The following is a 14577-nucleotide window of genomic DNA, read 5'->3' as shown; positions in this document are numbered from 1 at the left end:
GGAGAGTAATCCTTTGTCCATTGATTCGTTTGTAAATATTTTCTCCCATTCTGAGGGTTGTCTTTTCGTCTTGTTTATGGTTTCCTTTGCTGTGCAAAAGCTTTTAAGTTTCGTTAGGTCCCATGTGTTTATTTTTGTTTTTATTTCCATTACTCTAGGAGGTGGATCAAAAAATATCTTGCTGTGATTTATGTCAAAAAGTGTTCTTCCTATGTTTTCCTCTAAGAGTTTTATAGTACCCGGTCTTACATTTAGGTCTCTAACCCATTATGAGTTTATTTTGGTGTATGGTGTTAGAGAGTGTTCTAATTTCATGCTTTTACATGTAGCTGTCCAGTTTTCCCAGCACCACTTATTGAAGAGATTGTCTTCTCTCCATGGTATATCCTTGCCTCCTTTGTCATAGATTAGTTGACCACAGGTGCGTGGGTTTATCTCTGGGCTTTCTATCCTGTTCCATTGATCTATATTTCTGTTTTTGTGCCAGTACTATATTGTCTTGATTACTGTAGCTTTGTTGTATAGTCTGAAGTCAAGGAGTCTGATTCCTCCAGCTCCGTTTTTTTCCCTCAAGACTGCTTTGGCTATTCGGGGTCTTTTGTGTCTCCATACAAATTTTAAGATTTTTTGTTCTAGTTCTGTAAAAGATGCCATTGGTAATTTGATAGTGATTGCACTGAATCTGTAGATTGCTTAGAGTAGTATAGTCATTTTCACAATATTGATTTTTCCAATCCAAGAACATGGTATATCTCTCCTTCTGTTGGTATCATCTTTAATTTCTTTCATCAGTGTCTTATAGTTTTCTGCATACAGGTCTTTTGTCTCCCTAGGTAGGTTTATTCCTAGGTATCTTATTCTTTTTGTTGCAATGGTAAATGGGAGTATTTCCTTAATTTCTCTTTCTGATCTTTTGTTGTTAGTGTATAGGAACGCAAGAGATTTCTGTGCATTAATTTTGTATCCTGCAACTTTACCAGATTCACTGATTAGCTCTAGTAGTTTTCTGATGACATCTTTAGGATTCTCTATGTATAGTATCATGTCATCTGCAAACAGTGACAGTTTTACTTCTTCTTTTCCAATTTGTATTCGTATTATTTCTTTTTCTTCTTTGATTGCTGTGGCTAGGACTTCCAAAACTATGTTGAATAATAGTGGTGAGAGTGGATATCCTTGTCTTGTTCCTGATCTTAGAGGAAATACTTTCAGTTTTTCACCATTGAGAGTGATGTTTGCTGCAGGTTTGTCGTATATGGTCTTTATTTTGTTGACATAGGTTCCCTCTATGCCCACTTTCTGGAGACTTTTTATCATAAATGGGTGTTGAATTTTGTGAAAAGCTTTTTCTGCATCTATTGAGATGATCATATGGTTTTTATTCTTCAGTTTGTTAATATGATGCATCACACTGATTGATTTGTGTGTATTGAAGAATCCTTGCATCTCTGGGATAAATCCCACTTGATCATGGTGTATGAGCCTTTTAATGTGTTGTTGGATTCTGTTTGTGAGTATTTTGTTCAGGATTTTTGCATCTATATTCATCAGTGATATTGGTCTGTAATTTTCTTTTTTTGTAGTATCTTTGTCTGGTTTTGGTATCAGGGTGATGGTGGCCTCATAGAATGAGTTTGGGTGTTTTCGTTCCTCTGCAATTTTTTGGAAGAGTTTGAGAAGGATGGGTGTTAGCTCTTCTCTAAATGTTCAATAGAATTCACCTGTGAAGCCATCTGGTCCTGGACTTCTGTTTGTTGGAAGATTTTTTTATTTTTTTTGCGGTACATGGGCCTCTCACTGTTGTGGCCTCTCCCGTTGCAGAGCACAGGCTCCAGACGCACAGGCTCAGCGGCCACAGCTCACGGGACCAGCCACTCCGTGGCATGTGGGATCTTCCAAGACTGGGTAACGAACCCATGTCCCCTGCATCAGCAGGCAGACTCTCAACCACTGCGCCACCAGGGAAGACCTTGTTGGAAGATTTTTAATCACAGTTTCAATTTCATTACTTGTGATTGGTCTGTTCATATTTTCTGTTTCTTCCTGGTTCATTCATGGAAGGTTATACCTTTCTAAAAATTTGTCCATTTCTTCCAGGTTGTCCATTTTATTGGCATAGAGTTGCTTGTAGTAGTCTCTTAGGATGCTTTGTATTTATGCGGTGTCTGTTGTAACTTTTCCTTTTTCATTTCTAATTTTATTGATTTGATTCCTCTCCCTCTTTTTCTTGATGAGTCTGGCTAATGGTTTATCAATTTTGTTTACCTTCTCAAAGAACCAGCTTTTAGTTTTATTGACCTTTGCTATTGTTTTGTTTCTATTTCATTTATTTCTGCTCTGATCGTTATGATTTCTTTCCTTCTGCTAACTTTGGGTTTTGTTTGGCCTTTCTCTAGTCCCTTTAGGTGTAAGGTTAGATTGTTTATTTGAGATTTTTCTTGTTTCTTGATGTAGGCTTGTATAGCTATAAACTTCCCTCTTAGAACTGCTTTTGCTGCATCCCATAGGTTTTGGATCGTCATGTTTTCATTGTCATTTGTCCCTAGGTTTTTTGTTTGTTTGTTTGTTTTGAGGTATGTGGGACTCTCACTGTTGCAGCCTCTCCTGTTGCGGAGCTCTGGTCACGCAGGCTCAGCAGCCATGGCTCATGGACCCAGCCGCTCCACAGCATGTGGGATCCTCCCGGACCAGGGCACAAACCCGTGTCCCCTACATTGGCAGGCGGACTCTCAACCACTGCGCCACCAGGGAAGCCCTCTAGGTATTTTTTGATGTCCTCTTTGATTTCTTTAGTGATCTCTTGGTTATTTAGTAACATAGTTTAGCCTCCATATGTCTGCGTTCTTTTCATTTTTTTCCATGTCATCGATTTCTAATCTCATAGCGTTGTGGTCAGAAAAGATGCTTGGTATGATTTCAATTTTCTTAAATTTATTGAGGCTTGATTTGTGACCCAAGATGTGATCTATCCTGGAGAATGTTCCATGCGCACTTGAGAAGAAAGTGTAACCTGCTGTTTTTATTTTATTTTATTTTTTTTAAGAAGATGTTGGGGGTAGGAGTTTTTATTAATTAATTTATTTATTTTTGCTGTGTTGCGTCTTCGTTTCTGTGCGAGGGCTTTCTCTAGTTGTGGCAAGCGGGGGCCACTCTTCATCGCGGTGCGCGGGCCTCTCACTATTGCGGCCTCTTGTTGCGGAGCACAGGCTCCAGACGCGCAGGCTCAGTAGTCATGGCTCACGGGCCTAGTTGCTCCACGGCATGTGGGATCCTCCCAGACCAGGGCTCGAACCCGTGTCCCCTGCATTAGCAGGCAGATTCTCAACCACTGCGCCACCAGGGAAGCCCCTAACCTGCTGTTTTTAGATGGAATGTCCTATAAATATCAATTCAATCTATCTGGTCTATTGTGTCATTTAAAGCTTGTGTTTCCTTATTAATTTTCTGTTTGGATGATCTGTCCATTGGTCTAAGTGAGGTATTATAGTCCCCCACTATTATTGTGTTACTGTTGATTTCCTCTTTTAGAGCTGTAGGCAGTTGCCTTATGTATTGAGGTGCTCCTATGTTGGGTGCATATATATTTATAATTGTTATATCTTCTTCTTGGATTGATCCCTTGATCATTATGTAGTGTCCTTCCTTGTCTCTTGTAACATTCTTTATTTTAAAGTCTATTTTATCTGATATGAGTATTGCTACTCCAACTTTTGATTTCCATTTACATGGAATTTCTTTTTCCATCCCCTCGCTTTCAGTCTGTATGTGTCCCTAGGTCTGAAGTGGGTCTCTTGTAGACAGCATATATATGGGTCTTGTTTTTGTATCCATTCAGGAAGCCTGTATGTTTTGGTTGGAGCATTTAATCCATTCACATTTAAGGTAATTATTGATATGTATGTTCCTATTACCATTTTCTTAATTTTTGGGGTTTGTTTTTGTAGGTCCTTTCCTTCTCTTGTGTTTTCCACTTAAAAAAGTTCCTTTAGCATTTGTTGTAGAGCTGGTTTGGTGGTGCTGAATTCTCTTAGCTTTTGCTTGTCTCTAAAGCTATTGATTTCTCCATGGAATCTGAATGAGATCCTTGCTGGGTACAGTAATCTTGGTTGTAGGTTCTTCGTTTTCATCACTTTAAGTATATCATGCCACTCCCTTCTGGCTTGTAGAGCTTCTGCTGAGAAATCAGCTGTTAACCTTATGGGAGTTCCCTTGTATATTATTTGTTATTTTTCCCTTGCTGCTTTCAATAATTTTTCTTTGCCTTTATTTTTTGCCAATTTGATTACTATGTGTCTCGGCGTGTTTCTCCTTAAGTTTATCCTGTATGGGACTCTCTGTGCTTCCTGGACTTGGGTGGCTATTTCCTTTCCCATGTTAGGGAAGTTTTCGACTATAATCTCTTCAAATATTTTCTCGGGTCCTTTCTCTCTTCTCTCTCTGGGACCCCTATAATGTGAATGTTGTTGCATTTAATGTTGTCCCATAGGTCTCTTAGGCTGTCTTCATTTCTTTTCATTCTTTTTTCTTTATTCTGTTCTGCAGCAGTGAATTCCACCATTCTGTCTTCCAGGTCACTTATCCGTTCTTCTGCCTCAGTTATTCTGTTATTGATTCCTTCTAGTGTAGTTTTCATTTCAGTTGTTGTATTGTTCATCTCTGTTTCTTTGTTCTTTAATTCTTCTAGATCTTTGTTAAACATTTCTTGCATCTTCTCGATCTTTGCCTCCATTCTTTTTCCGAGATCCTGGATCATCTTCACTATCATTATTCTGAATTCTTTTTCTGGAAGATTGCCTATCTCCACTTCATTTAGTTGTTTTTCTGGGGTTTTATCTTGTTCCTTCATCTGTTACATAGCCCTTCTGCCTTTTCATCTTGTCTATCTTTCTGTGAATGTGGTTTTTGTTCCACAGGCTGCAGGATTGTAGGTCTTCTTGCTTCTGTGTGCTGCCAGTTTTTACATGGCTGTCAAGCTAAGAATTATTTTTACACTTTTAAAAGGTTCAAAAATTAAAGGAAGAATAACATTTCATGGTACATGAAAATGTCAGTTGTCCATAAACAGTTTTGATGTAGCACGGACACATCCATTCAGTTACATATTGTCTTTGGCTGCTTTCTTACTACAACAACAGCAGAATTGAGTAGTTACAAAAAACACTGTACGTCTCACAAAGCCTAAAATATTTACCATGTGGCCCTTTGCAGGAAAAAACTGCTGACTTCTGTTCTATAAGAAATAATGTCTTACAAAGGTTTTAAAGTCAACATGTAAGGGAAATCCTTGAAACTCATAAATTTCAGTACTATTGACTCTCAACAGTTCAGCACATCTAGTTTTTCTTTTCTTTTTGGCCGCATTGGGTCTTCGTTGCTGTGCATGGGTGGCGAGCAGAAGATTCTCTTGTTGTGGAACTCAGGCTCTAGGTGCATGGGCCTCAGTAGTTGTGGCTTGCAGGCTCTAGAGTGCAGGCTGAGTAGTTGTGGTGTACGGGCTTAACTGCTTTGCAGCATATGGGATCTTCCTGGACCAGGGATCCAACCCGTGTCCCCTGCATTGGCAGGCAGATTCTTAACCACTGTGCCACCAGGGAAGTCCCCAGCACAGCTACTTTTTCATCCAGCATTGAAATAAATCGTTATTTCTTAAGTTGAATAACAGATTAAAAAGCGGATATATATATCTATGAACTTTGTATACTATGTGTATGAAAAATACATGGTTTGTCTTTCAACATTAAAATCACACTCAACAAGGTGCTATACTCACTAGGAGAGACACATAGCAAGTGAGACCAACTGAGAGAATTGCTGACTCTTTTTTCCCATCACCCCCAAGCATATAGAGTCATTGAGTAGAAACTCAGGTGAATCACATGCACTACTCATTCGTTTGTATTCATTCTCTCTCTGTCTCTCTCTGTCTCTGTCTCTCCCACCCTCTTGCTTTCTTCACTTTATTTTATTTTACTATTTATTTTTATAAGAGGGATTACTGAGTATACATAGGAGAAGCCAGTGAGTTAAATGAATGTTTGAAGCAGCTCCACTATACATATTAAAGAGTTATGAGTAGTGTACCTTATGAATTGAAAAGTAAAATTATCTATGCTTTCTTATATTTTTCTGAGCTTTTCAGTTTGTATACAATGAGCAGGTTTTATTTTTGTACTTGGAAAAAAAGCCAAATGCTTTCTGTAGTAGCCAAAAATAAAGATTCCCCTTTATTTGAAACAGAGAAAACAAACACTTCACCTTTGGATCTTTTGTACACAACTTCATGATATCCCTCCAGTGTCTGTCTACTGTCTGAAACTGACGCCCTTCTTCTGGCATCTGTTGCATGATATCCTCAGAACAAAAAATGGGCTCCAAGTACAGCCAATGAGCTTGTACTTTTAACCATTCATCAGTTGTTTCTTGTATTCGAATCAAACGGTCCTCCCAGGCCTTAATGAAAAGCATAGTATTCTAAGTTCCAGTTATTAAAGAAAACCCATAAATTATAGAAAGGAATATGTATTTTAAATTTATTGTAATTTTTGAATCAATGCAAAACAGCTTAAAGTCACTTATAGTGTCTCACATGGGCTTTGAAAAACTCTAGGAGGTCTGAAGTTTTCCTAAATCATTGGAACTCACAATTGTAAATGACTGTATTTATTTAGACCAATTTCCTAATCTCTAGGTGAACTGTCCCATGTCCAGAAAGCATACAGGAATACACCCTGCTCTACACCAGTAGCTATCAACCTAGGGGCTATTTTGTCCTCACCCCAAAGGACATTTGACAATGTCTGGAGGCATTTACATTTGTCACAACTGGTGGGGTGAGATTTCTACTAATATCTAGTGGGTGGAGGCCATGGACACTGCTAAACTTCCTACAATATACAGGACAGCCCCCATAACAAAGAATTATCTAGCCCAAATGTCATTAGAACCAGGTTGAGAAACTGTGCTCTACATCAATGCATTTGGGGAAAGAAGTCTTCCTTTTTGTCACAGATCTCCTAGAATCCATAAGGTATTTCATTAGCCAAAGATCATTCATATAAGCTCTTTGTTTCTTAAATATATGGCCTAAGGTCCTATATATCAAGAGATTGGCCTCATATTTTTGTTTTAAAAGCTCTAAGAGAGGTTTCAAACTTGTCTTGTAAATTCTCCTTTGTTGAACAAGAAATATCTGCAAAAGCAAAGCATCTTACCAGGAAAAGGTAGGTCAGCCTGATTCAAGGGAAAATATGCAGCTTTATGTCTTTTTGGAAGAACACAACTCTTAGTCTTCTCCAAATATTGAAAGCCAAGGTGTCCTATAAATACACTATTTATGCTTAAATTAAAACCAAACTGCCTTTTTTGAATTCCAGGTTTGTCGTTTATTAGCTGCGTGAACTTGGGTAACTTACCTGTCCCTCTATGCCTTAGTTCCCTTAACTCTGACTACTGATAATAACAGTGCCTACCTTAAGGGTCTGCTATGGGGATTAAATGGGTTAATAAATGTAAAACCCCTAGAGTAGCATCTGGCACACATTTAGAAGTCAATAAATATCAGGGGAAAAATCCATTTGTTGTTGATCTTTTCCCCATTTTATATAGTCTCCAGTTTGAATTTTGATACTACCTGTAAAACTATTAGTTATTATAATTTATTTGCTTTGTGTACTTACCCATATCAACTATAAGGACATTAAATAATCTTACAGTCCCAAATATCATTTGTTTTTGTCAAGTGGACAATATTTCATTAATTATTCTAAAAGATCCTCAAGCTATTTGTTCCCAAATATAAAGTATAGTATATAGAACTTCACTACAAGTTATGAGAATATAGCATGAACTGCTGGTGGGTATGTAAGTTGATACAGCTACTGTGGAGAACAGTATGGAGGTTCCTTAAAAAACTAAAAGTAGAACTACCATACGACCCAGCAATCTCACTAGTGGGCATATACCCTGAGAAAACCACAGTTCAAAAAGAGTCATGTACCACAATGTTCACTGCAGCTCTATTTACAATAGCCAGGACATGGAAGCAACCTCAGTGTCCACTGACAGATGAATATATAAAGAAGATGTGGCACATATATACAATGGAATATTACTCAGCCATAAAAAGAAACGAAATTGAGTTATTTGTAGTGAGGTGGATGGACCTAGAGACTGTCATACAGAGTGAAGTAAGTCAGAAAAACAAATACCATATACTAACACATATATATGGAATCTAAAAAAAAAAAAGAAAATAAAAAATGATTCTGAAGTACCCAGGGGCAGGACAGGAATAAAGACACAGACATAGAGAATGGACTTGAGGACATGGGGAGGGGGAAGGGTAAGCTGGGACGAAGTGAGAGAGTGGCATGGACATATATACACTACCAAATGTAAAACAGGTAGCTAGTGGGAAGCAGCCACAGGGAGTTTTGTGCTTTGTGTCCACCTAGAGGGATGGAATAGGGAGGGTGGGAGGGAGAGGCAAGAGGGAAGAGATTTGGGGATATATGTATATGTATAGCTGATTCACTTTGTTAAAAAGCAGAAACTAACACACCATTTTAAAGCAATTATACTCCAATAAAGATGTTAAAAAAAAGAAAGAAGATTAGCATCAACTTGAAACAATCTTTAAATGAGAATTTATTCATTGCCCTTTGAAGAAAATATTTAATTCAGAGTGTAAAATTCATGTTTTGTCTTATCTTATCTGCTATTGAATTGTATTAAAAAAATAAGAAATATCCAAAGTCTATTTTGTTTTATAACATAACACTCCTGCATAAACTCAAAATTATTATATTGGTTCTTTCACTTTAATACCATTTCCTTATAGCAACACCAGTGTTGAAAATTTGTTTCTTCTTTTCCCCTCCATGTTCAACACCATTTTCCTGCCCCACATCCACTAAATAATGACAGCAGATATTCTTTAACTGCTCAGCCAACCATTTTGCACAATTATATTTATTAAAATAACCAGATTGATTTTCTGCCTATAAGAAAAGACATTTTGAAAACCTTATGCTTCTCGGTCAAAGCTTATGTCAATAAAATACTCAGTAAAGTGGAAAAAAAAAGAATATAGCATGAAGTAGGGTCTAGGCTGTCTACAGTTAGATTAAATAATACCGTTTTCCTTCCAAATCTATCACTGTCATTGGAGAAGATTTTTCCTAATAAAAATATCATTTTTTCTTTTAAAAATCATTAGAGTTAATGGCTCATCTGTTCTATATATTTTCACATTAATTTTAAGTTATCTGTTTCTATATTTCACCAAAGCTATCCAACAAACTGACTTATTTTCACAAGAGCATATATGTAATAAGATTGCAGTTTTTATAAATGACCAGGAGTTGACTATCATATTTAACATACCTTGATCTCCTTTTCAAATGGTTTGATGAAGGGTGAGCCTCTCATTGTCTGAGTTTTTATAATTTGATCATCAAGGAGAGCCTGAATCTCATCTACTGAAGAAAGAATACAGACTCCAGTATCACGATATAGACTTATATGAAAAGCAATATCATCCCAAGTTCCCATCATTGTATGCATGGATTTCTCTAATGAAAATTCCTAAATAAGAAAAAGAAGAAAGAATTTGGTGCATTACACAGCAATTTTTGTAAGGTAATCTGCAACTGTCTGTAAGTTAGAAAAGTTTTTAAACAATTAAAAAATTCCTATGGAAAATCACAATGTAGTTTTAAAAAATTCACTTGCTCTGAAAACAACTGCTGTCAGTATTAAAATAGACAGCAGAATGAAAGACCTGACAGATTTTCCCTGAAGTGGCTTTTCTGCAGTCTATAGTCTGAAGATGTTTTCAGTGTATTTTGAGAATGGCCATACTTACTCTGCTAGAATACACATATATCACATGCCACACACACATTCATCTATTTCCATTCTTAATGGAACAATTATATATCAAGACTAGCACATCATCCATGCATATCAAAATGTGGCAGAATTAACAAGAGGTCAAAGGAACAATTTCTACTCAGGATTCAGGACAAGGAAATCATAGAGAAGCAGACACTTTGTGGGGAAAAATAAGAGTGGTCTTCTACCACTTTACCCCATCTCCTCCCACTGCTAGTCAGTACTATACATTCAACCACAACAAAAAGTATGATTATTTGATTAACAAACTCATCAAATAAAGTATTTCAGTTGATCTTCATATTTACCTTGCTTGCACCCGCACTTATAACTTCAAATTTTTCCAAGTATGGTGTAAGGTTTAATTTTAAAACTTTCCTCATTGTAGTTCCAGAGTCTGGAGTTAAGTCATAGCCTACAATTTCTGATAACTGCTTCCAGTGACGTGTTCTCATTCCTGGATTGCATAGGATGGAGACAGTAGGGATGTATTCCTAATGGTGAAAATAGAAATAATAATGAGTCACTCATTTGAATTCCATACACATACACTTGAAATTAGGTAATATACTTAATGAGTCCAATCAAAATCCCAATTAGATTTGGAAGGGAAGAAAAAGTAACGAAATTATTCTAAAGTTCATCTGCATAAATAAACATGTAAAAATAGCCAGGAGAACTATAAGAGTAAGAAAAAGGGGGGATATAAATGTTCTATAAGATATTAAAGTATATGATAAAACTACAGTAATTAAAACTGTCATATTATTATTATGGAAATACAAAGTTAAGTTTATTCTATATATTATATGGAGAAAATATAGTATAACACAACATAATATAATATATAGTTATAAATACACACACAAAACATAAATGGGGAAAAGCCTGCAACAAAATGCCAAAATGTAACTGTTTGGAAATAAAAATTAAATATTCAGCAAAAACACTTAGTTCATCACTTTTTTTTGTGTGTGTGTGTGGTATGTGGGCCTCTCACTGTTGTGGCCTCTCCCGTTGTGGAGCACAGGCTCCGGACGCGCAGGCTCAGCGACCATGGCTCACGGGCCCAGCCACTCCATGGCACGTGGGATCTTCCCGGACTGGGGCACGAACCCATGTCCCCTGCATCGGCAGGTGAACTCTCAACCGCTGCGCCACCAGGGAAGCCCAGTTCATCACTTTTGATACTGACATTAGAATACTTCCTTTAAAATCAGGAACAAGATAAGCATTCCCATTATTAATACTTCTAATCAACACTGTATTGAGTGTCTCAGCCACTGAGATAATATAAATAAACAAAAGATATGGGGGAGGAGGGGGATCAAGATGCCAGAGTCGCAAGACCCTGAATTCACCTCCTCCTATGAGCACAGCACAAAATTACAACTACTTTATACAGCAACTATCTATGAGAATGACCTGAAGAGTAGCAGAAAAGATTTTCCACAATGACAGGTATAAAGAAGGAGTGACAATAAGATGGGTAGGGGAGTCGAGATGCAATCTTGTCAGGAGCCAAACTCTAAGGTTGGTGACACACAAATGAAAAGGACATCACCACTGCAGAGGTCCTCTCCGAGGAGCAAGGGGTCTGAGACCCATGTTGGCCTCCCCATCCTGGAGGTCTTGCACTGGAAAGACAAGCCCCCAGAACGTCTGGCTTTGAAAACCAGTGGGGATTCCATTCAGGAGAGATGGAGGGCTATAGGAAAAAGACTCCACTCTTAAAGGGCACAGGCAAAATCTTACATGGTCCAAGTCCCAGCAAAAAGGCAGTAGTTTGAAAGTCACCTGTGTCAGACCCACTTGCTGATCTTGGAGAGCCTACCAGAGAGGCAGGAGGCCTCTGGGACTCCCCCTGGGGATGGAGATGCTGGTGGCAGCCATTTTGGGGATCTTGTTCTATTGGACTGACTCCAGCACTGGCAAGCACCATTTAGAAATCCTCCCTCTAGCCTATTAGTGCTGGGGGCTTGCCCTGTGCACCAGAGGGCCCACAGCAATTTTGCACCACCAGGCCACATAGTCAAATGCACAGGGATCCTGCACCACCCACCTGTGGCCCCGAAGAGGGTGCACTGCCCAGCTACACAGTCAGCCTCACCAGGAGACTGCCCTGCCCACCAAGGCACCCACAACAACTGCATGAGTCAGAGCATCACAGCCAGACAGGCCAAGGGCCAGCCCCACCAACCAATATGCCCTCAACAGTTAGCTCTTCCACAACAGAAGGGGGCATGCAGCATGAATAGAGGACACCCCTGGAGCATAAGGTCTAGTAGCCAGGAGGGAGTGCACTGCTGAGCTCACAGGATGTCTCCTATATAATGTCACTTCTCCAAGATCAAAGGACATAACAGTCCTATCCAATATATAGAAATAAACATAGGGAATTAGGTAAAATGAGGAGGCATGAGGAATATGTTCCAAACAAAGGAACAAGACAAAACCTCAGAAAAAGAACTAAATTAAATGCAAATAAGCAATCTACCCAATAAAGAGTTCAAGGTAATAATCATAAAGATGCTCACTGAACTCAGAATGGATGAACACAGAATTTTAACTAAGAGTTAGAAAATATAAAGAAGAACAAATCAGAGCTGAATAATACATTAACTGAAATGAAAAATATACTAGAAGGAATCTACAGCAGATAGAATAATATAGAAGAACAGATCAGTGATCTGGAGGACAGAGTGGTAGACATAATCCAAGCTGAACAGAAAAAAAAAAGAAAAAATAATTTAAAAAAAATGAGGATAGTTTAAGAGACTTCTGAGACAATATCAATTGTACTCACTTTCATGTTATAGGGGTCCCAGAAGGGGAAAATTGAGAGAAAGGAGCAGAGAACTTATCTGATCAAACATTAGCTGAAAACTTCCCTAACCTAGAGAAGGAAACAAACATCCTGCACTAGGAAGCACAGAGAATCCCAAACAAGACGAACCTAAACAGGTACCCACTGAGACACATTATAATTAAAATGACAAAAATTAAAGATAAAGAGAGAATCTGAAAAGCAGCAAGAGAAAAGCAACTAGTTATGTACTGTATAAGGGAACTCCCATAAGACTATCAGCAGACTTCAGCAGGAACTTTGCAGGCCAGAAGGAAGTGGAACAATATATTCAAAATGATGAAAGGAAAAAAACTACAACCAATATACTTTACCTGGCAAGGTTTTCTTTCAGATTTATCTTTATCTCTGAAGGAGAGATAAAGAGTTTTACAGACAAGCAAAAGCAAAAAGAGTTTATCACCACCAAACAGACCTTACAAGAAGTGTTAAAGGGACTTCTTAAAGGAAAAGGAAAAGGCCAAAACTAGAAATAAAAAAATATGAAAGGAAAAATCTCACTGGTAAAGGCAAACATAGAGTAAAAATAGTGGATCAACCACTTATAAATCTAGTAGGAATGTTAAAAGACAAAAGTAGTAAAAATCATCTACATCTACAATAGTAGTTATGGCAAAAATTAAAAGATGTAAAATATGATATCAAAAGCATAAAACATTTGGAGGGTTAGTAAAAATGTAAGGTGTTCAAACTTAAGAAATCAACTTAAAATAGACACCCATTTGTTGTTATATATGAACTTCCTGGTAACCACAAGCCAAAAACATATAACAGATACACACAAAAAGAGAGAATCATTGGGTCACTGAAAAACTCAAGTGGAAAATTTAAAAATACCTTGAGACAAATGAAAACATAACATTCCAAAATCTATGGGACACAGTAAAAGCATTTCTAAGAGGAAAGGTTATAGCAAACAAGCCCACCTCAGGAAACAAGAAAATTCTCAAACAATCTAACCTTACCCTGAAGGAACTAGGAGAAGAAAAACAAACAAAACCCAAAGATAGCAGAAGGAAGGAAATAATAAAGACCAGAGTGGAAATAAATAAAATAGAAACTAAAAAGAAAAAAGAAAAGATCAATGAAACTAAGAGCTGGTACTTTTAAAAGATAAACAAAATTGATAAACCTTTAACCAGACTCATTAAGAAAAAAAAAGAGGGCCAAATAAATAAAATCAGAAATGAAAGAGAAGTTACAACTGACACCACTGAAATATAAAGGATCATAAGAGATTACACAAACAATATACACCACTAAAATAGACAACCTAGAAAAAAATTAATAAATTCCTAGAAATGTAAAATCTTCCAAGACTGAATCAGGAAGAAACAGAAAATACGAATAGACTGATTACCAGGAATGAAATTGAATTAATAATAAAAAATGCCTAACAAACAAAAGTCCAGGCCAGATGGCTTCACAGGTGAATTCTATCAAACAATTAAAGAAGGATTGCCTTTCCTGAAACTATTCCAAAAAATTTGCTGAGAAAGAAATGCTTCCAAACTCATACTACAAGATCAGCACCACCTGGATACCAAAATCAAAGACAACACAAAAAAAGAAAATTATAGGCAAACATCACTGATGAACATAGATGCAAAAATCCTCAACAAAATATTAGCAAACTGAATTCAACAATTAATTAAAAGAGTCATACATCATGATCAAGTGGGATTTATCCCAAGGATGCATAGATGGTTCAATATCTGCAAATCAATCAATGTGATACACCATATTAAAGAATAAAAATCATATGATTATCTCAATAAATGCAGAAAAAGCTTTTGACAAAATTCAACATCTTTTTA

The 14577-nt window shown here is 37.3% G+C and overlaps 1 protein-coding gene across 3 annotated transcripts in view; it reads right to left on the bottom strand.

Annotated features, from left to right (window-relative positions):
• The window catches only part of DNAH12 (dynein axonemal heavy chain 12), a 213395-nt gene that overhangs the window by 128167 nt on the left and 70651 nt on the right, over nucleotides 1-14577 (bottom strand). For 2 of the 3 annotated variants that reach the window (XM_081247432.1, XM_081247431.1), the window contains exons 18-20: nucleotides 10203-10388; nucleotides 9385-9585; nucleotides 6256-6450 (exon numbers count right to left, since the gene is read on the bottom strand). In XM_081247432.1, coding sequence (XP_081103558.1) covers nucleotides 6256-6450; nucleotides 9385-9585; nucleotides 10203-10388 — 582 coding nt within the window. Of the gene's footprint in view, nucleotides 1-6255; nucleotides 6451-9179; nucleotides 9586-10202; nucleotides 10389-14577 lie in introns of those variants that run through there. The other variant, XM_081247433.1, reaches the window with a different exon arrangement.

Source organism: Mesoplodon bidens, assembly GCF_964165515.1.
Source record: "Mesoplodon bidens genome assembly, chromosome: 10".
Lineage (NCBI taxonomy): Eukaryota > Metazoa > Chordata > Mammalia > Artiodactyla > Ziphiidae > Mesoplodon > Mesoplodon bidens.
Note: the sequence above shows the minus strand (reverse complement) of the source record. Positions and strands in the feature narration are given on the sequence as shown.